This window comes from Mangifera indica, chromosome 9, assembly GCF_011075055.1.
Source record: "Mangifera indica cultivar Alphonso chromosome 9, CATAS_Mindica_2.1, whole genome shotgun sequence".
Taxonomy (NCBI): domain Eukaryota; kingdom Viridiplantae; phylum Streptophyta; class Magnoliopsida; order Sapindales; family Anacardiaceae; genus Mangifera; species Mangifera indica.
In genome coordinates, this window is record NC_058145.1 from 11,951,934 (window position 1) to 11,979,431 (window position 27,498).

A 27,498-nucleotide genomic window follows, 5' to 3' on the forward strand; every position below is an offset into this window, starting at 1 on the left:
ACTACACTTAAACGCTTCAAGTTTGTTATTAAATCATAGACAAAAGATTTACTCTCGTCCAAAAATTACTTTTTTCATAATTTTTTTATTGTTATAGTATTTAAATTAATTAAATCTATTAGTTTTAAAATTTTATATAATTTTTTTAATTTTAAAAATTAATAATTTTCTTTTAAATTAAATTTTAAAAAATAATATTTTTTTTCTGATAAGATTTTTATTTTTGTAAAAATATTTTTTTCAATCATAATTGACTTCTTCGACCATTTTTATGTGATATATTTTTTTTTTTGTGTTTTTTTTTCTAATATTATTGATAAAAAAATCGTTAGAGATTGACAAAATATATATTTTTCAGCCAATTATATGTAGAAAGTTGGAGAGCATAAATATAAAAATTATAAAATTTAACTCTAATTAATCTCGGATTAAACATTATATTTTGAGTTCTAACTCAAACTAAAGACTTGGAAATTTTGCAAGTTCTGCTTGACGGTCCTGCAAAGCAAGATATTTTTTCGGACAATTATGTATTGGAAGTTGGAAAGAATAACAAAATAAAACACAGAAATTTCGTCCACCCAACTGCCGATATTAAAGCTAAGAAATAAATTAAAATTTGGTGAAACGCCCGCAGGACAAAGTTGAACTCTTCACTACTCTCCATCTTCCCCTCAACGCAGCCAGTCTGATTGTTTGTTACTCTCTTTTCAAGACTCTTATTTCAGACTCTCTCTCTCTCCCGCTTCCTTTGTTTTATTCTCAGGTAAATTGCATTTAGTTCTTTTATTCGTTGCTTTGCCCAATTCTTGTCTAACCATTTGTTTATGTTTTTAATTTTCTTCTTAAATAGCTGTACCCTCTAGTTCAATGTGTGTACGTTAATTTTTCTTTATAAGACGATCAATTTACTTCTGGGTTGTAAATTTTCATTCTTTTCTTCTTTGGTTAAATTAATTGGTTGTTTCCAAATGTAGGTTCAACTAGGAGTGATTTTTTTTTTTTTGGTGTTTCAAAGATTATAATGGTATCTGTTTCATTTTTCTGTGTTTAATATGTGGCCTTTTTTTGTTTATTTTGAAGGTGAATGGGAAGAATTGATTGAGTTTTGGTTGGTCTACTTGGTGGGGTTGAGTTATGATGGAGTTCTCCGCTAACTTAAGTTTCCAAAGGCTGCGTAGAACTATTTGGTTATGGGTACTTCTAGCATTCTTGCTAGGGAACAGTGGAGGAGTATTGTCGGATTCAAATTATTTAGTTGGGTTGGGGAGCTATGACATTACAGGACCTGCAGCTGATGTTAATATGATGGGTTATGCTAACATGGACCAGATTGCATCTGGGCTTCACTTTAGGTTGCGAGCTCGTGCATTCATTGTGGCAGAGCCGCAGGGGAACAGTCTAGTGTTTGTAAATCTTGATGCTTGTATGGCCTCACAACTTGTGACAATCAAAGTGCTTGAGAGGTTGAAGGCAAGGTGATTATCAACTTAATGCTTTTTAGTTATCCATTACCCTTGTTACGGATAATGTTTATGTTTGAGCTAAAAACTAAAATATTCTTATTGAAAGAAAAAACAGCATGTCTTGCTGTATGACTCTTTCTGTTGTGAGCTGGTTCTGCCATAAACTTCTAGCAATTTGGTGCCTAGAGTCTTTGAAACTACACGTGGTAATGCCTTGAAAATGGTGTTATTTATGAAATAATTAGTGTCATTGTATTGGCAGGTATGGGGACCTATATACCGAAAAGAATGTTGCTATCAGTGGTATTCACACCCATGCTGGTCCTGGCGGTTATCTCCAATATATCGTGTATATTGTGACGTCTCTTGGATTTGTTCATCAATCATTTGATGCCCTTGTAGATGGTATAGAGAAAAGCATTATACAAGCTCATGAAAATCTCCGGCCAGGATCAATTTTTGTGAACAAGGGTAAAGGGGGGACTGTTATCTGTGCTTCACTCTTTTCTATAGATAAACTTTCCAAAATTTTTTTATTTTTGTCTAATATAACTAAAGCTTTCAAGATAGCCTCCTTTTTGCATGAAAAAATCTTAAACGAGTTTGGCCTGTAACTTTCAGGAGAGCTTTTAGATGCTGGCGTAAACCGCAGTCCTAGTGCTTATCTTAATAATCCAGCGGCAGAGCGCAGCAGATATGAGTATAATGTTGATAAGGAAATGACCCTTTTGAAGTTTGTAGATGACCAGTGGGGACCTGTGGGTAGCTTCAATTGGTTTGCAACTCATGGAACTTCTATGAGTCGTACCAATTCTTTGATAAGTGGGGATAACAAGGGTGCTGCTGCACGATTTATGGAAGACTGGTTTGAGCAAAACGGAATTGGAAGCACATCAGATGATGAATTTGGTGCTGATGGAATCCCCCGCAGAGTTTCAAGCATAATTTCCAGTCCTCGTCATAACCGTAAGTTACTAGCTTTATATTAAAAAGAAAAGGAGCATTAACTCATAAAAAAATTTAACAAAAATGCTCATTTGAATCACAAAAACATACCACTTAAGTTCCAGGCCTAGGTTTTGGTGTAACTGTCTACCCTTACTAATATAACAAGAAGTGTTACAAATAGAGATATAGAACATTTATAATGCTAATTATGTGCTGAATTGCACAAATTGGGATTTTGAAGTATCTGAATTTAACAGCATATTATCAAGGTTATGACTCAGTGGTTCAGCACAATAATAAGGGTGTAAGAATATTTTGCATTTATTGTGATGACTTTCTAGTGCAGACCATGAGTTACTGGAACTTGCAGCATCCTTTCAGTCTCCTCCTGGTAAGCCAGCAACTAGGATTTTAAGTGTTGCAAGGCGTGTCAGGAATGCTTTCAGGCAGGCTGAGAAGCCTGGATTTGTTTCTGCATTTTGTCAGTCCAACTGTGGTGACGTTAGCCCAAATGTTCTTGGGGCATTCTGTATAGACACTGGACTCCCTTGTGATTTCAATCACAGTACCTGTGGTGGAAAGAACGAGAACTGCTATGGTCGAGGACCAGGGTATTTAATTTAATAATAATTTTCCATTTGATATTTGTATCCTTTGATTATTTGAATACTGAATTGCATGCTATAATTAAACTGACAGTTATCCGGATGAATTTGAAAGTACACGTATTATTGGAGAGAGGCAGTTCAGAAAAGCAGTAGATCTTTTTAACACAGCGTCTGAACAATTAGAAGGAAAGGTTGACTCCCGCCACACTTACATAGACTTCTCCCAGATTGAGGTCACACTTCCTAAACAGGGTGGTGGTTCTGAGGTAGTTAAAACATGTCCTGCAGCAATGGGGTTTGCTTTTGCTGCAGGAACAACTGATGGACCTGGAGCATTTGATTTTAAGCAAGGGGATGACCAGGTAATCTATGATGCATTTTTTAGTTCCCAAACATTGTTTTGTGCTGCCTGTGAGTTCTTTTTATAAAGTAAACTGTGATGCTATGGCAGGGAAATCCCTTTTGGAGGCTTGTGCGGAACGTACTTAAAACACCTGATAAAAAACAAGTTGATTGTCAGCATCCGAAGCCCATCCTGCTGGACACTGGTGAAATGAAGAAACCGTATGATTGGGCAGTAAGTCACATTCTTTTTTGAAATTGATTTCCAATGCATAGACTGGAATTTATGCAAAGTTTCCAAAAAAAGCTAGGTGACCCCAAATTATGGCATCTAAAACTTGAGTAAATTTATACTGGAACTAATTTGTATTTGTTATGTTAATTAGCAGTAACTTGCCATCTCAGTAATATTAGAGTGTAATCCTGTATTCTATATGCTTAGTTTTCCTTGCTTATAAGTGACGAGTCCATAATTTCTTTGAAATAGAAGAGCACTTTCGAATATGATTTAATAATTTACAAAGAGAGTTCTAAGACCATCTGAAACTTGGCACAAGTAACTGCATAACTTTATCAGCTGTCATTGAATGTAGCCGGTAAACAGCCATATACAGACTAAGAAATTTAAACAGTCTCTTGCTTAGAATTTTGTTGTATATGCCCAAAACAAACAGTTTTATGTACTTCATTTGCACTAAATTTAGCAATGGACGATGTCATTCTTTTTCTGCCCAGCATGCCATTTTAATTTTGTTTGAGACATCTGATATAGCTGGGTAGAAATTGAATTCCTCACTCCTATAGTAATGGGCATATTGTTTATGAATTTGGTCCTTAAAGTATGGGTCTATGCCTGAAAAACACTGATGTTGTGGTGTGGAGGGGCACAAAACAATCATTTTATGAGCTCCTTTTTCGTTTATTCTGTCATATATGTAATGTGACATCCTAGTTACATTGTTCTGCATGTATATTTTAGACAATTATTATGCTCTGCAATTTATTTGTTCATCATCTTTGCAGCCTTCAATACTTCCACTCCAAATCCTCCGAGTTGGGCAGCTAGTCATTCTCAGTGTACCAGGAGGTAGTAGCATATGTCTTCTCTGTCTCTCCTCTAATGTTAATGGTACCATAAGGAAATGGGAATCAAAGTTTATGCTGATGTGATATCAAAATAAAATATATGATACAGAAATTGCAACTCCATTTATCTTAGACAACATATTTACATTGACCATTCTATTCGAGTTATCCATTGGTTGCTAAGACCGAAATTTTTTACTGTATCTGCTAGCAATCTGGAACGATCACAGTGGACATCTTCATTATTAATATGCATGCTGTATCAAAGTTTTACTGTAAAAGAATTTCAAGCAAGTTTTGAATCCTTGTGCTTGTGGAGAAATTTCTAACAGGACCACATGAATGGTGAATGATTGATACTCTGTTGTTGAAGTTGCTTCACTGAGCTCAATATTAATGGTCTCATTTCTTTGGTTAAAAAAAAAGAAAAAAGCCAGAAGTTTATGGTCATGATTTGTTTCTTCGGCACTAGGTCCTCAGTTGCTTCTGAATATAGCCATTTTTGGTTTCAACTGACTAACGCCATGTCTTGATAATAACTCATGAAATTAACAATTATTTATATAACAGAGTTCACAACAATGGCTGGGAGACGTCTTCGTGATGCTGTGAGGACAGTGCTCGCTTCTAGTGGTGAATATAATGACGTTCATGTTGTTATAGCTGGATTAACTAATGCATATTCACAATATGTGACCACGTTTGAAGAGTATGAGGTGCAGAGATATGAGGTCAGTTCTCAATTCCATGAAGCTGACATTTATTTGCATTATATTCTTAACCAGACATAGTAGTACTTCCACACATTATCAACATTTTTAATTCTTAATAATACATAGGAAAAATTGAATTCATGTTGATAGAAAAAGAAGAAGAGAACAAGTGAACCAGAGATTTACAGGGACATCATACAAACTCAGGAGGTTTCTCATCCCATTATATATATACACAAGGCCTTAAATGCCTTAAAAATGGTGTGACTTGACTGCGATAATTTGAGTCCATAGTTATGCACTATAAAAGACATGGATTTACAGTCAAGATGGTTCTTAAATTATTGTTCTCTAAGTATGCTCATGCACAGACACAAACGCTGCTGCAATAAAGCGAAAACGTGTAGTAATATAATATTGGCAACAACATAGATTTCTGGTTCTTGAAACAGATACTTGGCTTTTTCAGGGTGCTTCAACCCTATTTGGTCCACACGCACTGAGCGCCTACATTCAAGAGTTCAAGAAGCTTGCAAATGCTCTTGTCAGTGGCCAAGCTGTTCAACCTGGTCCACAACCCCCGGATCTTCTTAGCAAGCAAATCAGTTTACTTACACCTGTTGTAATGGACTCAACTCCTTCCGGTATAAATTTTGGGGACGTTAAGTCTGATGTTCCCAAAAACTCTACCTTCAAGAGGGGTGATACCGTGACCGTTATCTTCTGGTCGGCATGCCCCAGAAATGATCTTATGACTGAAGGTACATTCTCTCTCGTGGAGATTCTCCATGGAGAAGACACCTGGCTTCCAGCTTTTGATGACGATGACTTCTGCCTTCGCTTCAAGTGGTCACGACCTCATAAACTAAGTACCCATAGTTTTGCAACGATAGAATGGAGAATCCCAGAGTCGGCTTCTTCAGGTGTGTACAGAATAAAACACTTTGGTGCCGCAAAAGGTTTAATGGGGTCAATTCACCATTTCACTGGTTCATCAAGTGCTTTCGTGGTAGCTTGAGATAGAGCCTCCGAAAAGCATATGGTCTTATCACTTTGTATTTTATAACTATATATATGTAATACTTGACAATCCTGTGATCTTACTGGTGAGTTGAACTCATGTTGCTCTTACTATTCAAGTGCAAAAGAATAGCATAATTCTGATGGTAAAAAGAAGATCTTGTATTCTGAAACAACTTATTGGTTACCGCAAATATGGTTTTGAATTCTGTAAATTTTGATTTACCAATAAGAATAGTCGATAATAAACAAAATTGCCAACTCTTCTTATTGGTTCCCAGCCAAACATTTTATATACAGGAGTGCAAAAAACCTGCCTGGAAATGGAACTGCCCAATACGTAGGCATCTGTTTTGGTTCTACTTGGAACTGACTATAACTTGGGTAGGTTCCGGTTCTAATTAGGGTGGAACCGGTCAGTTTCAGTTCCAGCCCTCAGGGAATGGGAATCAACTGGAGAATTGACATTCATTCAAGGCTGTATATTTACCTACTTTGTTTTTTGCTTTCTCAAACTCAAATATATTAAATTAAAATGATGTCAATTTAATTCAATATATTTGAAACAAGCAAAACTCAATTTGACATGTGTCCTAGCTGAAAAAGCAAATTGGCCCAACCATAATCAGCGGCCACTTCCGAAATGCATGGTCGAAGATAGAGAGCTTGAAATTCAGCCTTTGGACATGTTGGAGCATCACTATTCACCCCAAGGGGAGGTGAAGATTCTTGTCAAATGGAAGGATCTACCAAATTGCAAAAGTTCTTGGGAACTATTCACAGCTTTTAAGCGCCTTTTTCCCCATTTTCATCTCGAGGACAAAGTGACCCTGGATGGGAGGGGTAATGTTAGGTCTCACATATTTGTCTTCCGCAGGAAAAGAAACCAAGGAATGAAGACACCTGGTAGCAGCAAACTAGGACAAATGGCAATTCCACAAATGCAAGGATCACCAGAAATGATAGAGGGACGTGGCATTGCATGCAGAAACCTGGTTGTTATGGAGAACAAAGAGGAACAGACAGGAGGAAAAAAGGTAGCCGAAAGTTAAGAGAAAATTGGAAGGGACTGAAGGAGAGTACTGGGCTTCTCGAGTTGCCTATCATTTGCAGAATTTTATGAAACTTTTGTATTCTGGAAATTTACACTTTATCAGTATTTTTGAGTAATGGAATGCAATGACCTTTTGTAATGCTTGCCTCATTTTCCAAAAATGAAATACAGTTTGGATCATTGAACTTGTTTTCTTATTCACTGTTTGATTGAATTTGTATTGCCTTGGTTGTGGTTTCTGAGAAGGAAGTGAAGAGGAGAAGATAACAGAGTTGCTGTAGTTTTGGGGTTTGCTGTAGAAAAACATAACAGAAAGAAATTCTTGTCCAGGTACCTAACACACCAATTTTCTATCACTACGCATGGACTGTTGAAGTATATATTATTGTACAAGATTAAATTGAACTAGGAAATTTTATATCTTCTACAGGTTTTCATAGCGTATATAAAAACTACTTGTATACACTGAACCATATTCAACATTGTTTGCTTATTCCTATTGTTTGTTTAAATTGGGATTCTCTACCAAGGATCTGCATTTTCCCATGAACCATATTCCACATTCCACATTGTTTGCTTGTTTGCTAAAATAAAGTTCCTAGAATTCATATTTCTAATAGTCTTTCTATTTTTTCAACTGAGAGAATCGGGTGATGTTTGTTTACCAGCTGTTTGATAAATTCTATTACATCACATGTTTTAACACCATGCAATTCTAGAATTCCTCATCTCTAACTAACAGCCCAAGGGTTCTTGTAGTTGCTTCGCGTTGAGGAAGAGCTTGGGGATCAAGCACTTTATGCTGGTGAAGATTGGAAGTGGGTATACCGATATTTTCCTTTTTGATGTATGAGCCTTTAAGTATCTTCCTGATGACACCAACAGTCTTTTCTTACTATATATTCATATTGGTTTTTGTTGTTACCATTTGAGAGTAATATTTAGATAAATTGAAGAAAATGTAACTGAGAGAGAGGAGTTCACGAGTAAACCTAACAATTGTTTAGATGAGTAACATGGTGCCTGGGATAGATCCAATGGAGGGCATTTTAGAAAGCTTATGATCATAGAGAGGACTATAGAAATTGCTTCTGCAATCTAGTTTAAAGTTGGAATTTTATGCTTTATTAGTGGATTAGTTCCTACATCAGGAGCAGTGTTTGCTGGTTTCTTATTTTTCATAAAAAGGTATGATGTTCTATAATTATCCAAAATAGAGAAACTAGTGAGATTACAGCTTATCTACCCTATCATTTCTCTCCCAACTTATATCTGATAGAATAAAACATAAAAGACAGTGAACTATATAAGGAAAATTAAAGTTGAAAAAAATATAAGAAATTGACATTCATGAAAATATTAGCAGAAAGAGATTCTCGAGTTAGTATATTTATCAATTCCTTTTACAGATAAACCTCCTAAAAAACTTTAAGATATATTAATAGATAAAGCTCATCAACCATCTTTCTTCATCAACACTCTCCCAATCCACCCTGAAATTCCAATGAAGTTTGTAACAAAGAACAGAAAGCTAATATTTTTTTATAAAAAATAAAATAAAATCATGTCTCTCAAGTCACTCTCTACACAACCACTCAAATCATTTTCTCTGAAGATCTGTCTGCATTAGCTTCCTTTCTTTGTCACCCTTCAATTTTACCTCCAAACTCTTAACCTTAACTGATTTAACCCACCACCTCACCTCCATATCATCATTTTCTCTATAAAAAAACTAAGTATTTCTGGATCGTTTATTTTTCTTTCTGTAAGTTAAAAACCATATGCAATGAAAGTTCCAAGAGGTTTGTTCACAGCTGGTATTATTGCATCATGGTACTCTACAAACATTGGAGTTTTATTACTAAACAAGTATTTGCTTACCAATTATGGATATAAGTACCCAATTTTCCTCACTTTGTGTCACATGTTGGCCTGTTCTTTGCTGAGCTTTGTTGCTGTTCGTTGGCTTAAAGTCACGCCATTGCAAATCATCAAGTCTCAAACACAGTTCTTCAAAATATGCGCTCTTGGACTTATTTTTTGCCTGTCTGTTGTGGGTGGCAATATCTCCTTGAAGTATCTTCCGGTGTCTTTTAATCAAGCTGTAGGAGCAACCACACCTTTTTTCACAGCGGTTTTTGCTTGTTTGATGACTTTCAAGAGGGAGGCTTGGCTTACTTATGTCACTCTCATTCCTGTAGTTGTCGGTGTCATTATTGCCACTGGGGTAAGAGCTTCATCTTATTTCTTTTACTTTAATTCTGTTTACATTTTCTTTTTAACTGTAATTTCACTCTTTTGTTCTGTGCTTCAAAACTAAGAGGAAATGTATATTTTTGATATTTAATGTATGTGTCACCTCACTTTGTATAAATAAGCTTATACAATTTGAAATTTTCTTTTACTTGGATGAAGGGAGAACCAAGTTTTCATTTGTTCGGATTTATAATGTGCATTGGTGCAACAGCAGCGAGGGCACTCAAGTCAGTTCTGCAAGGGATTTTGCTCTCTTCTGAAGTGTACTAGTTATCTCCTTAATGAACATCTATATTTTTTCATTGGTTGACAAATCTACAATTGGGTTCTCTTTTTTGTACTTTTCTGTGACAGGGAAAAGCTCAATTCTATGAACCTCCTCATGTACATGGCTCCGTTAGCCTTCCTGTTCCTTCTTCCCGTATCAGTCATAGTAGAAGAAGATGTAATTGCCATCACAATTTCTCTTGCTAGACAAGATTTAAAGTTCTTATGCTATCTGACATTCAATTCAGCACTAGCATACTTCGTAAATTTGACTAATTTTTTGGTCACCAAGTACACTAGTGCCTTGACACTTCAGGTATTATCACCCTATGTTCACTGTTAAGTGTCACTTTGCAATGTTTCAATTATATATTCTCCCAACTTTCATCTGGTGAAATTACAATGAGATGAATCTTCCAGGTTCTGGGAAATGCAAAAGGAGCTGTTGCAGTGGTTGTTTCAATATTGATATTCAGAAATCCTGTGTCGGTCACTGGGATGCTTGGCTACACTATCACAGCAGTTGGGGTCTTTCTCTACAATGAAGCCAAGAAAAGGAGTAAATGAGGCTCTCTAATATATAATCAGTTCAATACTAATTCTCTGATGACATTATCAAACCAGCATCATATTGGCATCTTCTAAATACAGAACAAAATTTTAAAGGGATGGGAAGCAGCCAGATTCTGGAGTTGCAGGACATTTTGGTTTCAATCCTGAGAGATGGTAAGTTATTATGTCTGCATCTTCATGATCAATCTTCCTTTAATTATATGCTGTTAAGCCATAAATAGTTATATGAAATGGTTTTCATACATTCATTAATTGGCCAAATCAAATATCCAAGAAGCTGTACATTGGTCCCAATTTCAAAAGAAATTTTATAATTTTTCATAAGTAGGTATGTTAGGAGAAAATTTCTGGCCGCTGATTGCCACTGGAGTACCTTTTGTAAATGAGCTGAGGAACCTCCACTGCCCGATAGAACGATCTTGGTAATCTCCGTATAAATGATCTTTCCCTCGTGTTGGGTTATAGTAGGAACTCTTGAATCTAGAGCCACTTTCTTATTCTGCCTCAGCAGCTCCGATGTCACCAACTTTGCACCATCTTTCGTCACAGAGATCAAAACTGCACATTACCATCAACCCATATTAAATAATCAAACGCAGCATAACCAGAATCAACAATGCCGGCAAGATCTTTCTAATAGAACATGATTATGCGCATTCAGCATTGTATCTATCTTGTGTAATCAGTTTGGTTGGTTTCCAAGATGAATCAGATGGAGATGGAAAGGTCTCTAGCAAGTCCATTTGCAAGAGAGAACCATTTATTTCACCCATTCCATCCAAACTCCACATGTCCGGAAAATCTGATGCAGCTTTAGGAATGCCTATTTTACATAAAACGGGTCCGTGGCCAAACAATCAAATGTTTCTCAAATATTTTCCTATTCTTTTTAAAAATTTAAAAGGTTCTATGTCAACTGCTTGACTCATCAAAGTGAAGTTTCACCAAGAAACACTCTTCATACAACTTACAAAAGTTAGCATGATTGAACAATGAAAAATAAATGTCCTTTAAATTTGAGGCTTAGTCTCATCCTCATCCTCTTCAATCTTTGGTGCCAAGTAAAATCTGATGTAACCCATCTCAGCAATCTTGTATTCAACCACAACTGGTAGATCTGAAGACAAGCTGATTGTGACAGTGTTGGATAATGGGGTCGCCCTTGTAAATGAATTCATGTACCTCAGTGCAAATGTCAAGGACACCGGCTCATTCATTTCAATTATTGTAGCTTCTTCAGGCTGCAAAATCAATCTCACACAAATCAACCAAAGATACACAAGATAGAACTAGCAATGCTTATACAAGAACAAGACCAAAATATACATTGTCCACTGTGGTATTCTGCCTTAGTACAATGTTGGCAGTTCCAATGTCACCCCTGGTGGAAAATTTCACACCTTCCTTTGTCACAGAGATCACAACTGTGCAACACAAAAATCAGTTTAGATCCCCTAAATATTATCCAAAAGAAGCCTTAAAGAAACTTAAAATTTTATAAACAAACACAAAATGACATATTACCAGTATCACCAATGCTGGCAAGATCTTTACAAATCCTAGCAAACTCAGCTGAAGGCATCCTAACAATAGCATGATACTCAGCCTCAGGGATTCCAAGGTGCTCACTATCAATGTCCATCAGCTTCATTTCAAAATCTGCTATCTTATCTTGTGCTACAACAAAATCCACCCATTACCCAAAAAAGAACTTGGACAAAATCATGTCAGATAAAAAGTTACATTCTTGCACTGGAAAACATAAAGAATAGCTGATTTATATAGTTCAAATTAAACTCATTGCTGCATTTTTTATTAAACTATATTAAGCAACAAACCTAAACTAGCAACACTACATTCTTAATCTTTCAAATCGTTTCTTCATGTATAAGAAAATAGAAAACGTCACTGAACATGTTGATATTTCCAAATTTAAAAAAAAAAAAAAAAACAATGATAAGAACATTAAATTCAGTAGTTTACAGTTCTACAATTGCCAACGTTAATCATTCAAAGACTCAACTGCAGCTACAAGAAAGATAAATCTCTATTAATGTATAAATTAAAGATGGCATGCTTTGGAAATTTACTTTTTCTACAATTTCTGGAGGAGAGAAAAAGAAGGGATCTTTCAGGAATACATGAAGACAAAGGTTACAGGTTATGATGCGTTTTGTTGTCGAAATGAATTAAAATTGTAAAAGATTCCGAAGAATAAGAGAAATTCTACAGAGAGAAAGAGACTGTATACACGGACGGAAGAAGTAGACGATGAACCGTGTGTTTTCAGTATCCTCCGAAAGTTCGTTTCTACAGTTTTTATAACAACTCTTATAACTGCCGTTCCACGTCAGCTCATCATGCATTTTGATATTTTTTTCTAAATAACAACAAAACGACACCGTTATGAAAATGACGAAACGCAGCGTTCAAATGGAATCATTGGCCGCTGCGGAAGGCGCCGTTTGGTGAGTCTGTCGGTTCAAATTCGGATCGGTTTATGGGATGGGACAGAAATGAAAGCAACTGGGATTCGCATAGACGGAAACTCCAACGAAAAGAAATTTAAAATTTTCAAAATTAAATACCAATTTAATATGAAGAAAGCTAAACCCTAACATCAACAGAGAAAGAAACTAAAAGATTAACTTCAGCATAAACAAACTTACTGGGGCTTTCAAACATAAAAGTGACGGTATCGCTGCCATCGTCGGCCTTGATGGTGATGATATCATCATTTCCGGCACACCTCAGCATCTTGGACATGTTGCCAAGATTCATTCCCATGGAAAGGTTACGGTCACATCGGTAGTGCTCGAAGCCCTCCGATCTGAGCAAAAGAGCCACCAAAGCCACGTGGCTGGAGTCCATTGCTTGAAGGGAAAACCCGGTGGCCGAACAATCGAAGTTCGCGTCGTTCACCAAGTCTTTTATCGCTTCTAACACCTTCTTAAGGAGAGACCCTTGGACCAACCTTAGTTCAAGCATTTTTGCTGGTGCCTTTTTTCTTTGTTCCTTCGAGGGTAAGGGTAAGTGAAGAAAGAGAGGGATTGGTTTTGGGTTTATATTGACGGGTTGGAGCGGGTTAAATTTGGGGAAATTATTTAAATTATGGAGCGTAAGCGGCGGGAGTTTAGGCTCACTGTTCCCGCCAATGGGTTTGGAAGCGAGTAATTGTGTGTGGTAGTTACGTTTTTAAATGTCTTCCTATTTGAATTAGATATTGATTCAGTGAAATAATCATATTCTAATCTAATCAATGATCAGACAATTTAATTACTTATCAAATTAGTTAATAATTTAAAAATAATATTTAAAATAATTTTATATAATTAATCATTTAATATATAATATCCATATTTTTGTATAAAAATATATTTAATTTGGTGATAAATGATCTTGGATTTAAGAATTAATAATGATTTTTTTAATTAATTTTGTCAGTTAATCAAGTCAATCGAAATTTTTACCTGTTCAAACTGTTCAGAGTTTGGTTGGATTTAAGTTAATCAAGTTTGAGTTCCGTTCGATTTGAATTGAGACAAGCTCACCTCAAAATTATTTGAATTTGGTTTGCTTGAGGATAGTTAAACTTAAGTTCGAGTTTAAACCAAGTCTTAAGCTTGGTTTGACTGTAGTTGAGTAAAAAAAAAAACTAAAATAGTATTGTTTCGATATATATTAATTAAAATAACATTATTTAATTAATTTATATTAAATTTTTTTAAATTTGCAAATTTAACTCGCCAAACAACCTAAAACTTAAATTTGAATGCATAACTTTCAAATTCAAATTCGTTTAAATCAAATTTATTTTAAACTTATTCAAAGCAAACTTATTTCTTAATTCAAACAAATTCAACTTTAGTCTAAATCATTTGTTTAGTTCTCTAAAAGTGGGTTTTCAACTAATTGTAACCATTTTTTTTTTAATGAGGAGCATTGACTAATTCAAATTTTTTAAGCTATAATATTTTGAGTAATATTATGTATATAATATTTATGTATAACTAATAATATATTATTATATAATTAAATAATTAAAAGTTAAAAATAAAATAATATTTATTACATAATAACATATTATTATATGAGAAATTATTTAAAATAAACAGAAATTTATCCGTTTATACGTTTTTAAGTCAATGTAAAAAAGTTTCACCCATTTAAGCAAATAACAATTTTTTTTACCCATTTTACTTTTAAGTTGAAAAAACAAGTAAAATTCAAAGTGAAAAATTTTGAAAGTTATTTTTGTCAAAAACGAAAAAGAGAAGACTGAAATCAGAAATCGAAAAATATAGAGCAAAAATCACCGGCGAATATCCTACAATCAACAAAATATATAGAAGCGGGAATATATCGACAATGACTTCACATGTTAGTTACCGTTTACATTTATTTATTTGGTTTATGTCATTTTTATCGATTAAGTGTAAATAATCTATTGTAGATATGATTGAATGAAAAAAAAAAAAATTTGAGAATGTGTGTCGGTTGTGGTGGTTACGGTGGTGGTTAGGGTTTTTAGAGTGGAACCCTAAATTTGCTGACTTATGCATATGAATGGTTTGAATGGTATATAAAGATGTAGTTTTGATGTTAATAAATATCTAAAGTGTAGAGTGTAGCCATCAAAGAGACGAAAATCGCGTAAATTTATAGGATCGCGCTTATTGCGCAATGCACAAATAGTGTAAACATTGCGCATACTGCGCCAATTGCGCAAACCGCGCGACTATGCACTAACCGTGCAATATGCAAACCGCGCGACTATGCACTAACCGTGCAATATGCAAACCGCGCGACTATGCACTAACCATGCAATACGCAAACCGCGCAAACTTACACATAGTGCGCAAACCGCTCTAACCCTAACTGCACAAACCGCACCATGCAACATCACCAATTGCGCAATGTCACACAATCACGCAAAATGCGCAATTGTGCAATCACACATTACGCAATATCATGCAATGATACTGTTCACAAAATGTGATATTTGCTTTGTACATGTTTAAATTTAAACTTTATTGAATGAAACTCATAACATTTCATTTTAAATGTGTTTTTGTATAAATTTCCAATTAATGATCAAGTGGGGGAGAGACGATTTCATGATGCGCATGATTTTAGAGTTACGATCAATATTCGTAGTCATAAGGATACGATGAAACATATAAGAGCAAAATTAAATTCAGAGCGAAAAATATTGTTTAGACAAACATGTTTCAAACATTTTTTGAATCTTGAAGTACATGGATATAGTTCAACCCTGTTACATAGTGTATTATTTTGGCAAGTGAATAAGGGTGAGTTGGGAAAGGTGTTTTGGTTTCGATTAAATGGGGTCGATTGTAGATTTAGTTTGATTGAGTTTGCTATTATTACTGATTTGAGGTTTAATAGAGAAACAGATATAACTGAATACATAACAACAGATTCATTGAATTTTGGAAACAAGTACTTTTAAAGTGACAAATCTGTGATTCATGGGGATCTCAGTAAAAGTTTAATGTCTAAGGCATGGGGAAACAATGACAAAGATGTTGTCAAAATAGTTGTATTTATCTGATACATTATGGATTATTGGGAGCTGATAACCGAAAAATGGTATCAGAACATATAATACAGTTAGTAGATAATTGAGACAGTTTCAATAGATTTTCATGAAGGACTATGTTTGGAAGTTGACAATAGAATCAATGAGTAAAGCAGTAGAGAAACGGTATGAAGAAATTATGAATGAGCATCGAGTATACGATCCAGATATTCCTATACAAAATTATGCGTTAATGGAATTTACAGTTGCATTTTAGGTAACCTTATAAATAAATATGAGATTAAATTAGATTTATATTACTTTTACTTTTTTTGATTGCTTATGTTATTCATTTCATAAATTTTATCTTTCTATGAGATGCAACTATGGATATATAAAACTCTCAGTAACTTAGGGGGTTTCGCAACTTGCAAGTCCAAAGATAGGATCCCTCGCATGTTGAAATGGAAGTCATTTGAGCAACCGAGGTGGGATCTTGTTGACAACATATTTGGGGCTTCTCAGGTATGTTAATTTATCTTTGACATAAAAAAACAAGTTAATTTGTTATATCTAAAAAATTGATACATTTATTGAAATATTTATTAGGATGTTGTCACTCATGTGTTGATTCCATCTGTTGAGGAAAAACAATTAGTGTGGTATAGAGAGGTTGTGGATTACATGGGGTACACAAAAGAATTTGATGATGATCGTAGCCCTATTCAATTTAGCGGTGCAATCCAATCCCCTTACCATGCACCTCAAAGCATACTTGTACATAGTCTAATCATGTCTGGATGGACTCCACCACCAGTTACCAGGTCGGAGCATCAATCCACGCATCAATCATCAATGTCCTCGCATCAGACTACTAGAAGATCCCCCGATGCCACACATACTAGACCCACATCTACTACTGAACATGTTCATTTTGAGGAAATGTTACGTGGGTTCATGAAAATAGTGGAGCAACACCTGTTTACAAAGCATCCTTATACATCGTATCTATCAACACTTGTTTATATGTAAATTGATCATTCACTTTGATTCTCTCATCTCGTGATGAAATTGAATGTAATGCAATACTCTCATTTTCTACATCCTTGTAAAGATCTGAACTACCAAAAAAAGAATTTACGTTAATAGGAATGGGCCCGCCATATATTGTTTGAGTGTTATGAAATGAACTTCCCTTAGCTACTCCATTTGGACCAACTCCTGCTTCATGACCACCCTTGTTATCACCTCTGTTTTCACCATCATCACCACCAACATCATCACATTAGTCATCACCACCATTATCACTACCACTTCCGTCATCACCAATATCATCACCCTCGTTATCACTAACATCATCATCCCAATCATTAAAACCACCATATTCTTTTTCATTCGACTGAAAATTTTCTATTGGAACAATACCCATCTCATAACATCTTTTCGGTATACACCGCAAAGGCTCTTGTTGCGTTCTTATTTCATCATGTATCCTAACCTCAACACCATCACTTTCAAACATACTTTCTGGTTATGTCTCACCATATATGTTATTCAAAGAGTTAATCCCATCATCCATGGGTTCAAATGATTGAACTCCTGGCTATAGTTCAGTTTGTTGTTGTTGCATATTGGTTCTAACTTTTGTAAGCCTTGTAAACAATGTAAGAAATAACAGATCTCTTTTCTGTGTTTTTGATAACCTCATCATAATCCGAATATCAAAATCATCTTTTAATAAATATGGTACATCACTATAGGTGGGCGGATTTTGTATATAAATTTTTACAATATTGCAACTTCAATTAATCCCCAAACAAGAACACACTGCTTCTACAAATCTATCATAATTTATTGTTTTATTAATTGATATAAATGTTTGAACTTTACTAACATATTTTAAAATGTTATCACCTTCGTTAACCCAATATCCACCATATCCAAGCAAATATATTAACTTACATATTTTTCCTACACACACAAAATTTAAAATAAATAAGTAAACACGCAAATGCAGATCACGCAAATATAAACCACGCAAACGCAAACTCGCAAACGTAAACCACACAAATCACACAAGCTTAAACCACGCAATTTACCAAAAAATACTGCGATTTTCGTTTTTACTTATATCTAGGTAACAACACTATTGAATGTACAAATGTAAATATTTATAAAAAAATTCAAACACTCAGAGATCATCATTAAAGTTTTTAACTTTTTATCTCTAGAAAAGTTATTACTTCACAGTTTTCATAATATAGATTGCTATTTATATAAAGGAAACGTAAAAGAAACTTACTTGCTAAATGATAATGATGAATGACGGAAAAAACAACTAAAATGTGCTGTCGTTAGAGTGTTAATAGAAGAAAAGCATTGAAAAAGGAGATGATGATGAAAATAAGAGTAAAACTACGAAAGTAGATTAGTTAAGTAAAGTGAGAAAAGGGTATTATTGAAATAAAAATATTAGTTTGCTTATAAAGGTAAAAAGTACGATGATTGACCTAAAAACATATAAACGGAAATATTTTTGCTTATTTTAATTAATTTCTCTTATTATGTATATAATTATATATAGAAATTATATACATAATATTACTTTAATTTTTTTGATATCGTGAGTTAGTAGTTTGGATGTATCCCACATGAATCTTGGACGAAGAAACGAGGTCTTTGGCATATTTGCACTATTTAGTTTTAAGCGGAAAAGACAATTTCCCATTCAAGTTTTAGTTTAATCTCAAAAGTATACTTATAGCAAATAAAAACTCTAAATACCCACCTAAAGTTTAATCTGTTAAGACACACCCACATTTTTTTTGTTAGGGTTAAGGGGCAAATTCGTTATTTTATTAATAATATTAAAATAATTAAAATTTTATCTCATTTTCCCCTCTTTAATTTGAAAAACTAACATTTTTTCTCTGAATTAAGTTTAAAAAAATTCATTTTTCCCCTTGAAATCTAGCCGCTTTCTTCGACGATGACCAATTGACGGCTAAAGAGTTTTCGTCCAGAGGTCGACCTTTGGCTGATGATTATCGTCCAAGAAGAATGATCGTAGTCCAGATCTGGATGATGAGCGTTATCTATATTTGGACAATGATTTGTTGTCCATTTTGGATGACAAACGTCGTGTAATGAAGGTCCACGAGCGTCGTCTAAATTTAGACAACACTCGTCACTCTCCCTCTAGCCAAGTCGTCACCAATGGCCAAAGGGAGAGTGAAAAAAAATTAGGGACTTGGGGGGGTGAAAGTCACTTTTCAAGTTCAGATATGGGCGTAAAATGTTAATTTTTAAAATTAGAGGCAGAAAATGCGATAAAATTATATAACTTTAATTTAAACTGTAAAATAATGGTTTTACCTCTATATTTAACAGAAAACTTAATAACTGTTTAAAAATGGATGAGTGTTTGAGTTTTTCATCTGTCATGAGTATACTTTTAAGATTAGGCTAAAACTTGGATAGGAAATAGTGTTTTTCCCTTAGTTTTAATTAATTAGTTATCTTGTCTCCAGGTTACAACAGTTGGACCAAAAGGACTTAAATCTCCTTTGACCGTTAGAATTAACGTTTAACATAGGAAATCGGGTGCATTTGATAGTTTTTGAAATCAGAGGTAACAAAATAAAAATGGACTGAAGTTTGGGTAAACACAGTCATTCAGCAACTTACTGGAAAGAAAAAGTCATCTTTAATTTTCACGCCGTGTAATGGGAGATATAACTACCTACCTCAACAGCCGAAACCAAAACCATTCTCAGAACGACTCCATTCTTAAAACAAAAGCAGTTTGCTTGTTTCCCTTCAGTCAATTATTGAGTGTTTTTTATTTTCTTCATACTCAAGTTCGACATTTTGGAAGCCAATCACAACTTTCCACTTCTTCCTCCCAAAATGTCAGATCTCAAGCTCAGGCCTGAGATCTCGTTCACTGAAACCTTCTTCTGCAGCGCTTTTGCTGCTTGTTTCGCTGAGGTATCTACGTCTTCTGATGATTAGAATGCATTTATTTTCATTTCAATTTCAATATATTCCATAATTTAGTTGTTTGGTGAAATTTTTTCCGTTGACATTCCATGATAATTTATTTTTGTATCTGGGTATGTGCAAATTTAGGATATTTATTATAATGTTGAATGAATTTTACCTTTATTTGTAATTCAGTCTGTGTGTGGAGTGAATTTAGATTGTATTTGTATGAAAATGTGTCGGAGACTCAAATAAAAAAGAAAGAAAAAGAGTCCCACGTCTAATGAATAGAACATAAGAGAGTGGTATATAAGTGTTATGAATTGGACTTTAACACAAGCCAATTGGTTTTGTGTAATATGAGTTTCAATCTTCACACTTATAAACCCAATATATATTTTCGACATCTAATGAATAGAACATAAAAGAGTGGTATATAAGTATTGTGGATTAAACCTAACACAAGTCAATTGGTTTTGTGTAATATGGGTTTCAATCTTCACACTTGTAAGCCCAATATATATTTTCGACAGAATGTGGGCTCAATTTTTTTTTAATAATGAAAATTTGATTGCCACTCGAAAGTCAATCTAATAAGGTGAGAGAGACCAATCACTTGATTGTTCAGAATTTGTTACAAATGCTTCATTATTTCATAGTTCAGGTGGAATTTACAAATTCTTCAGGTGTTTATTGTGTCTGTTACAAGTGATGAAGTGAGATTTTGCTCTTCTCATTTTGTCTTTTAAAGAAGTCAAGTTGCAGTTATTCGAATGTTTCTTCTTATCATCTTGCTTGGGTTTTGCAGATGTGTACCATACCTTTGGACACAGCTAAAGTCCGCCTTCAGCTCCAAAAGAAAACGGTTAGTGAAGATGGTGTTAGTGTGTCTAAGTATAGAGGTTTGTTGGGTACAGTTGCTACTATTGCGAGGGAAGAGGGTTTGTCCGCTCTATGGAAAGGGATTATAGCAGGGTTACATCGCCAGTGTATTTATGGAGGCTTAAGAGTTGGATTATATGATCCTGTAAGTATAAGATATGTTTTGCATCGATGAATGTGGGCTGTTTTTTCTGTTTGTTTTTTTATATGTATAGATGCATACTCACCAAAATGCTTTTTGAGCAGGTCAAAACTTTTCTAGTTGGCAGTGATTTTGTTGGAGATATTCCTTTATACCATAAAATATTTGCAGCTTTCCTGACTGGTGAGTACATTTGGTGACTTCCTGCTGCTGTGGGTAAATCTTACATAGCATCTTGGTTTGACCATATGTAGGTGCTGAAACTATATTGCTCACATTTCAATTTATCAAGTACATACTATTTATGTCAAACTCTTATTAAATATACAATTTTCATTACAAACAGGTGCTATAGCAATTGCAGTGGCTAATCCAACTGATCTTGTTAAAGTTCGACTTCAAGCTGAAGGGAAATTACCATCTGGATTGCCCAGGCGTTATTATGGAACTTTGGATGCCTATTACACTATAGTGAGACAGGTTAGTTTTGTCTAGTGATTGACTTTTATATATATATATATATATATATATATATATATATATATATATATACACACACACATAAAGACATACTTATTTAACTTATTACAAATACTAGGAAGGACTGGCAGCACTGTGGACTGGACTTGGACCTAATATAGCACGAAATGCTCTTATAAATGCTGCTGAGCTAGCCAGTTATGATCAAGTAAAGCAGGTGACTTCAAGTGTTGAGTCAGCATGAAATACTCATGTTATCATTGAAAGTTGATGTCTTGATTGTGACCTACTATCTTCAAACTTATGCAGACAATTTTGAAAATTCCAGGGTTCATGGACAATGTTTTTACTCATCTTCTAGCAGGCCTTGTTGCAGGCTTTTTTGCTGTCTGTATTGGTTCACCTATGGATGTGGTAGGCCTTCTATATATGTTTCTGCTATTAGTAAAGAATAATAATTTTGGTGGTTTGCATTATTCATCATCATAATCACCTTGTAGCTTTAAATTTCTATGCTCATATGATATGAACCTTGGGAAAACCTATTTGGACTGTTTTGGCATAGTAGCACAAAGCAAAAGCAGGGCAGGAAAAAGAAGCCAGGACCACTGGGAAAGAAACAATCTTGGTTAGTTAGAGGAGGAAGAGGATAAAAAGGGAATTGGAGGCAGAGAGAAAGAAGTATTTTTCTGGAGAAGATATAGGCAACTTCAAATGATTTTGGGAGAGTGTCTAGCCTCTTAAAAGCTAGGCAATTTTGGGGAGATTCTAGCTCTTGAGAGAAGAATATTGCAAATATCATTTTTTTTTTTTGTCATTTACTCAGTTTATTTTGGTTGAGAATCGAAACCTTGTTGGGTTTTTAATTGAGCCACACTTCAAAAGTTAATTGTTGAGATTCAACAGTCTAAAGTCATATAAACCTTATACTAAAAGTTATACTTTCCAATATAGGATCTAAATCTCATACCTTACACTTAGAATCCTAACATACTACCACACTACACAATCTCGACGCCCACGCAAGTTGGTTGTGCTCTAATTCTCTACTAACCCTCAGCGAATACTATAATGTCCGCGTTACTACCAACGTAACATAATTACAACTAAGAGACATGATGAGGGCTCTAATACCAAATGATATAAAGGAGAATACACCTCAAAAGCTAACTGTTGAGGTTAAAAAGCTCATAGTCATATAAACCCCATACCAGAAACCCATACTTTTTTATTGTAGGATCCAAGACTTATAGTTTACACTTGAGATCCTAACATCATCTTTTAATTTATTCATATAAATTAAAGGATGAGCATAGGAACCACAAAATAGATTTATTAAAGGACAAATTTATTTCATTACCATCCGGCTTAAATTTCTGTTTCCCTATATGAGGTCATGTATGTCATTTATGTTCTATTCCAGGTGAAATCTAGAATGATGGGAGATTCAGGCTACAAAAATACTCTTGATTGTTTCATCAAGACCTTGAAGAATGAGGTATTTTACAGATTCATCATCTTTCATTTTGATCATGTGCCTTATCACTGTAGATTCATGGTAAAATAAAGATGTTTTATTTTTAAGTTCTACTTCTCCAGTTTGCTATCTGGATTTTATTATGATTTCTGAGTTACTGGAGTATTTTTCTTATATAATATCCTTGACACCAGATGAAAGTTGAACTTGACATGAAATTCTCGATTTTGATTTGGTGAAAGATTTTAAATGAGCTGTTTAACAAGCTTTACAAATGCAAATTCTTATCGAACATGCCAGGTTTTATTAAATCTTTTCTTTTTTGCAGAATTCTGATTTCAATAAAATCTTGACTGAAACACATTGCTTTAGGGGCAAATATTTCTATTAATGCCATTAGGATTCTCTGATCAGTAACTAACAGGAGCTAGTGCATTGTAGGGATTTTCTGCCTTCTATAAGGGGTTTCTCCCTAATTTTGGTCGGCTGGGGTCTTGGAATGTGATCATGTTTCTGACTCTTGAGCAAGTAAGATTGCAGATTGCTATCCATTTTAATTTATTGTTACCTTCTAACTTTTGTGGTTAATACTTGATATATTCCTGTATGTATGGGTGAACCAGAGCTCATTTAACTCCCGATTCGCTTAATTGTTCTTGTTGTTTCCTTCATGTTGCAATTACCATGTTTTTTGGATTTGGCTATATTCTTATACTTGCTTGGTAAGGATATGTTAGGCAAGAGTCATTTAGACAAGCCAACTGCATTGTAGAAGGAACAAAATGGCCTTTTTGAAAATAGCTTCTTTCATGCTTGTGTTTTAGAAAACTTAGAAACCTTAACTTCCTTGTTAACTGCATCTGAAGAAATCCATATTTACTTATACTCTCTATATTCTTCTTGACAGGCTAAGAAAGTTTTCATCCGGGATGTTTTTTCTGACTGAGTATTTGGGTGCCGGAAGACCACTTTTGCCTGGTAGTTTCCGAAGTATACCTCCCTGAAGAGAAAGATGGGCCCTGGACATAATTTTTCCATTTCTTTTGCAGATGAAAAATTTCTTCCTCTGAATATTCAGAGGACTTGAAAGTTCAATCTATCAGGAGTTATAGTACTGCACCCTCCTTCAACAGAACAAGTTCTTTCTTCCTCTTTCTTAGCACGGACATAATTTTCCACAGTGTACTTTAGACTATGTGAACGTACTTGAGACATTCATATATGTAAGTTATTGAACATACTTGAGGCATTCAATAAATATTTACTGTTCATGTTGTTAAACTTTGATTTTAACTTGGTCAGTGGTGAAAGCCTAATTTTGCTTCTCAGCACAATAAATTTGCCCTGTATTAACTCTTAATTATAGCTTCTCCTGTCTTTGGTATAATAGATCCTCCATTTCCAGCCAAGGGTTATTCCCATGGAGCACCACAATTTATGAATATTTAACAGTGATGGTTAGATCAAATGACCTGTTACCCTGTTATTGAAATTATCTATGTTACTCTGACACAGAGAATTCAAACCTGTTGAATGCAGGTCATACATAGCACTCTAAAAGATCCGCACAAGAGTAAAGATTTAAATCCTCTCCGACAACATTTTAAAATTAAATTCTTGATTTATTTGATATAGTTGTTATAAAACCGATCATTAGATTTGGGGTTTTACCTGCTTGAGCTGATGGATTCAGCCCTAAAGAGATAATATGGCTCAAGTGAGGTATTCTAGTTATATGAAAAAAGGCCTGCAGTTACAAGATTTTGAAATAACATTGAAGCATCATCATTAACTTATTGGATGAACCCTTTTTTAACTGAAGCATGTAGCATGCCAACTAAAAGGCTTAATCCAAACACCAAAATAGAACATGTTCAAGTAACAGTCTAATATTGGTGACCTAGTAACCCCTAATAACATGTAGCAGTAGTAGTAGTCTAAAACCTCTATGGAGGACTTTCCTGTATTTTGCACACTAGCCAAACAATCCATCAACTACATTCATGAAATTCCTCAACTTCTTGATACCAGGTAAACTCTAGCCTTGATCACTGTTCCATTTCCAAGCTTGAAGCCAGGGCTCACTGGAAACCCCACAATCTGTCCCGGAGGTGGCTTGCCACCACACAATTTGACAACACTTACCATGTACTGTGGATGAAACTCTCCTCCCCTGCTTGCTTCAAACTGACAAGGTGCCGGGTCAAGTGAAAATGCCAGCAAGTGAAGCAACCAAATTGTCTTGGCCAGTCTCAAAAACTCACCATAAAACTGACTCCTTGGGTGGTTTCCAGACAACACTTGGCGGTGCTGCTCCAAGTCTCCGAACAGGGACTCCTCCATTTTGGGATGGACCACAGCAAGATACTTCTTGCAGCAGAATTTACCAAAATTACATGTCGGCAAGATTCCTAGAAGCTCAACAGGGTCCATAGCCTTCATGTCATTGAATTGGGTGTAGCAATCACGACGATACTGATCCGGATTGATAAGCGAAGAAAGGCTGCCGTCCATGTAGAATGTCTCATGATCAAACCCCTGGAAGATTTTGCGCGAAATGTAGGACTCAAGAGCATACTTGGCCTGGTGGGTTGCCATGACGGAGCTAGTACCGATGGTGGCGGATTCAGGGCCGTTGGCAGAGGCAGCTTCAATGGAACGCACAGCCGCAGCTATGTCCCAATGCGCGGCTCGCATAAGCGAGAGGAGCATCAAAGTGAAAGATTTTGATGCCTCTTTCACAAGGCTCATTGTTGCTTCAAACAGCTCTGGTGCTGGTGCTGCTACAACTGTTTTCAGAACATGTAAAATTACAAGGATGCCCTAACAGAAATTGAGAATTGAATAAGAAACAGTGTGAAATTGATCAAGATGCAAGGTCTGTAGAGTCAATTTGATACCTTGAGGAGCTTGACTGATGTAGTTGACTTTCCTAAGAGACTTCCCTTTTTTGCTACTGCTAAGATTGCTGGTGACATTCTTCAGCTTCGCCTTCAAGTTCTCAACTTCGATTTCTCTAGCCTTCACTTCCTTCTTCAAGTCCTCCACTGCCGCCTCGTACGGCGCCACCACTTCTCTCACCATCCCTCGTCCACCACCACCGCCGCCGCCGCTCCTCCTCCTCCTAAACCACCTCTCTCTCAACACGCTAACTCTCCTCATCTCCCCCACGATTGCCACGTCAGCTACCCTCATCCTCTCCGGGTCCCACGGGCAATGCGCCCCCTGCAAGCTAATATACGCTTTCTTCATAGCTGAAAACGCTTCAAACACCTCACTCATTATCGTCTCCAGTTCTATCACCCGCTCTACACTTACAACTGTTCCCTCTCTCACATTTTCGACTCCTCGCTCTCTCTTTTCTTCTTCTTCTTCTTCTTCTTCCTCAGACTTATACTCGTAGTGTTGTTCTTCTTCATCGTCATCAATGTTTTGGAGGTCTTGTCGAGCATTGGCAAGAGGGTGAAGCAAGCATGAAGCTGCCACTCTTTCTATCAGATCGGAGAAATTACAGACCTTGGCTGCCATAATCTACTTTCTTCTCCACCTTAATGGCTCCGTTTCTTTAGTTCAGATACATTACAGGACAGAAACAGCAAGTCAGTGGGTGACAGTAACTGAGTTAATGCAGCTAACTTTATTATTTATATCACCTTTCTCTCTCTCCCATGTGCCTGCTCAGAAGATTACACAATAAAATAATAAAAAATGTCTTTTTTCCCCCGAATTATCAGGACTTTGCTTTGCCGTAGAAAAGTCAGTACAAGTTAATAAAAATGTAAACTTGCTAACCTGGTAATGTGAAAGTTGCTCTGAGATTTAAGAGTGAACTTTGATTAGCTGTATATGTGGGGCCGTCTCGATTGAGCTGAACAGAGCACGAAAACTGCAAATTTTTACCTTCTATTTCCGCACTACTCGGGTTGCTCTTCGTCTTCCTGGTAACACCGAAAAGAGGGTTACACAATCAGAAGTGATTCCAGTCACCTGTGAACAGGGTAAAAAAAAAAGGTGGGGTTGCAGCCTGCAGGAGCAGAGAGGACAGCTGAAGAAGGAGAGACAAGTGTCTGGTTGAGATTTAGAGTTGGTGTCTTAATGGGACAAGCAAATATTGAGAGTGACTGAAGTAATGTCACTCACATTGATGCCGGTGCTGCAACTAGCAAATAAAAATGGTTGCCTTTCTATAAGATGGAGGTGTGATTTTGCTGGGTCTTTCTGAAAAAGATGGTTGATCCGTAAATTAATAACCATTATTATTCAGTTATAGAATTTACAATAAAATTATATGTTTTTTTTTTTTTTATGTATGCACAATAATATGTTATAAATCATTAAATTTAGCTTTTAAACAAGAACAGATTAAGGTGCAATACAGAAAGGTTCTACTGTACCAAGATAAAGTTGGTAAAGATGTTATAGGGTGAAGGCATGGATAATTCGGTATAACCTATAAAACTAAACTAAATTATTTAAAATTTTAGTTTATTTTGGTTTGATTTATAAAATAATTTGGTTTTTATTGATAAATATTTAAAAAAGAGTTTTTAATTTGAGATACAGTTTATATAATTTTTAAATTAAATCGAATAGTAAACTGTATTTTTTTGAATGCATATATATATAAAACTATATTTGGCATAATTTTTCTTTATATG

General features: G+C 35.2%; 5 protein-coding genes across 7 annotated transcripts; 3 read left to right on the plus strand and 2 right to left on the minus strand.

Moving 5' to 3' along the window:
* The first annotated feature begins 601 nt into the window (after nucleotides 1-601).
* LOC123225572 (neutral ceramidase 1-like) lies at nucleotides 602-6,398 on the plus strand. Of its 2 annotated transcripts, none has more exons than XM_044649631.1 (10): nucleotides 602-766; nucleotides 1,084-1,478; nucleotides 1,729-1,937; nucleotides 2,088-2,432; nucleotides 2,761-3,025; nucleotides 3,114-3,384; nucleotides 3,474-3,599; nucleotides 4,388-4,451; nucleotides 5,021-5,181; nucleotides 5,633-6,398. In XM_044649631.1, exons 2-10 carry the CDS (start codon nucleotides 1,138-1,140, stop codon nucleotides 6,179-6,181), a joined length of 2,331 nt encoding a protein of 776 aa, XP_044505566.1. In that variant the 5' UTR covers nucleotides 602-766; nucleotides 1,084-1,137; the 3' UTR covers nucleotides 6,182-6,398. The 2 variants fall into 2 exon arrangements, with proteins under 2 accessions (XP_044505566.1, XP_044505567.1); XM_044649632.1 differs by lacking the exon at nucleotides 602-766 and adding an exon at nucleotides 955-973.
* Nucleotides 6,399-8,567: 2,169 nt separating this feature from the next.
* LOC123225573 (probable sugar phosphate/phosphate translocator At3g11320) lies at nucleotides 8,568-10,652 on the plus strand. Its single transcript, XM_044649633.1, has 4 exons — nucleotides 8,568-9,464; nucleotides 9,653-9,756; nucleotides 9,848-10,076; nucleotides 10,181-10,652. Exons 1-4 carry the CDS (start codon nucleotides 9,024-9,026, stop codon nucleotides 10,325-10,327), a joined length of 921 nt encoding a protein of 306 aa, XP_044505568.1. The 5' UTR covers nucleotides 8,568-9,023; the 3' UTR covers nucleotides 10,328-10,652.
* A 543-nt stretch (nucleotides 10,653-11,195) lies between these two features.
* On the minus strand, nucleotides 11,196-13,484 carry LOC123225574 (proliferating cell nuclear antigen). Its single transcript, XM_044649634.1, has 4 exons — nucleotides 13,003-13,484; nucleotides 11,858-12,010; nucleotides 11,660-11,757; nucleotides 11,196-11,574 (listed from the first exon to the last, which is right to left on the minus strand). Exons 1-4 carry the CDS (start codon nucleotides 13,319-13,321, stop codon nucleotides 11,344-11,346), a joined length of 801 nt encoding a protein of 266 aa, XP_044505569.1. The 5' UTR covers nucleotides 13,322-13,484; the 3' UTR covers nucleotides 11,196-11,343.
* A 6,127-nt stretch (nucleotides 13,485-19,611) lies between these two features.
* On the plus strand, nucleotides 19,612-24,121 carry LOC123225128 (mitochondrial uncoupling protein 2). Its single transcript, XM_044648996.1, has 9 exons — nucleotides 19,612-19,865; nucleotides 20,668-20,886; nucleotides 20,988-21,066; nucleotides 21,230-21,363; nucleotides 21,482-21,580; nucleotides 21,673-21,777; nucleotides 22,787-22,861; nucleotides 23,282-23,368; nucleotides 23,748-24,121. Exons 1-9 carry the CDS (start codon nucleotides 19,785-19,787, stop codon nucleotides 23,784-23,786), a joined length of 918 nt encoding a protein of 305 aa, XP_044504931.1. The 5' UTR covers nucleotides 19,612-19,784; the 3' UTR covers nucleotides 23,787-24,121.
* A 431-nt stretch (nucleotides 24,122-24,552) lies between these two features.
* On the minus strand, nucleotides 24,553-27,018 carry LOC123225175 (protein GRAVITROPIC IN THE LIGHT 1). 2 transcript variants are annotated; one of them, XM_044649057.1, is made up of 3 exons: nucleotides 26,633-27,018; nucleotides 25,741-26,403; nucleotides 24,553-25,629 (listed from the first exon to the last, which is right to left on the minus strand). In XM_044649057.1, exons 2-3 carry the CDS (start codon nucleotides 26,366-26,368, stop codon nucleotides 24,854-24,856), a joined length of 1,404 nt encoding a protein of 467 aa, XP_044504992.1. In that variant the 5' UTR covers nucleotides 26,369-26,403; nucleotides 26,633-27,018; the 3' UTR covers nucleotides 24,553-24,853. The 2 variants fall into 2 exon arrangements, with proteins under 2 accessions (XP_044504992.1, XP_044504993.1); XM_044649058.1 differs by having other exon boundaries at nucleotides 25,741-26,514.
* Nucleotides 27,019-27,498: the final 480 nt, after the last annotated feature.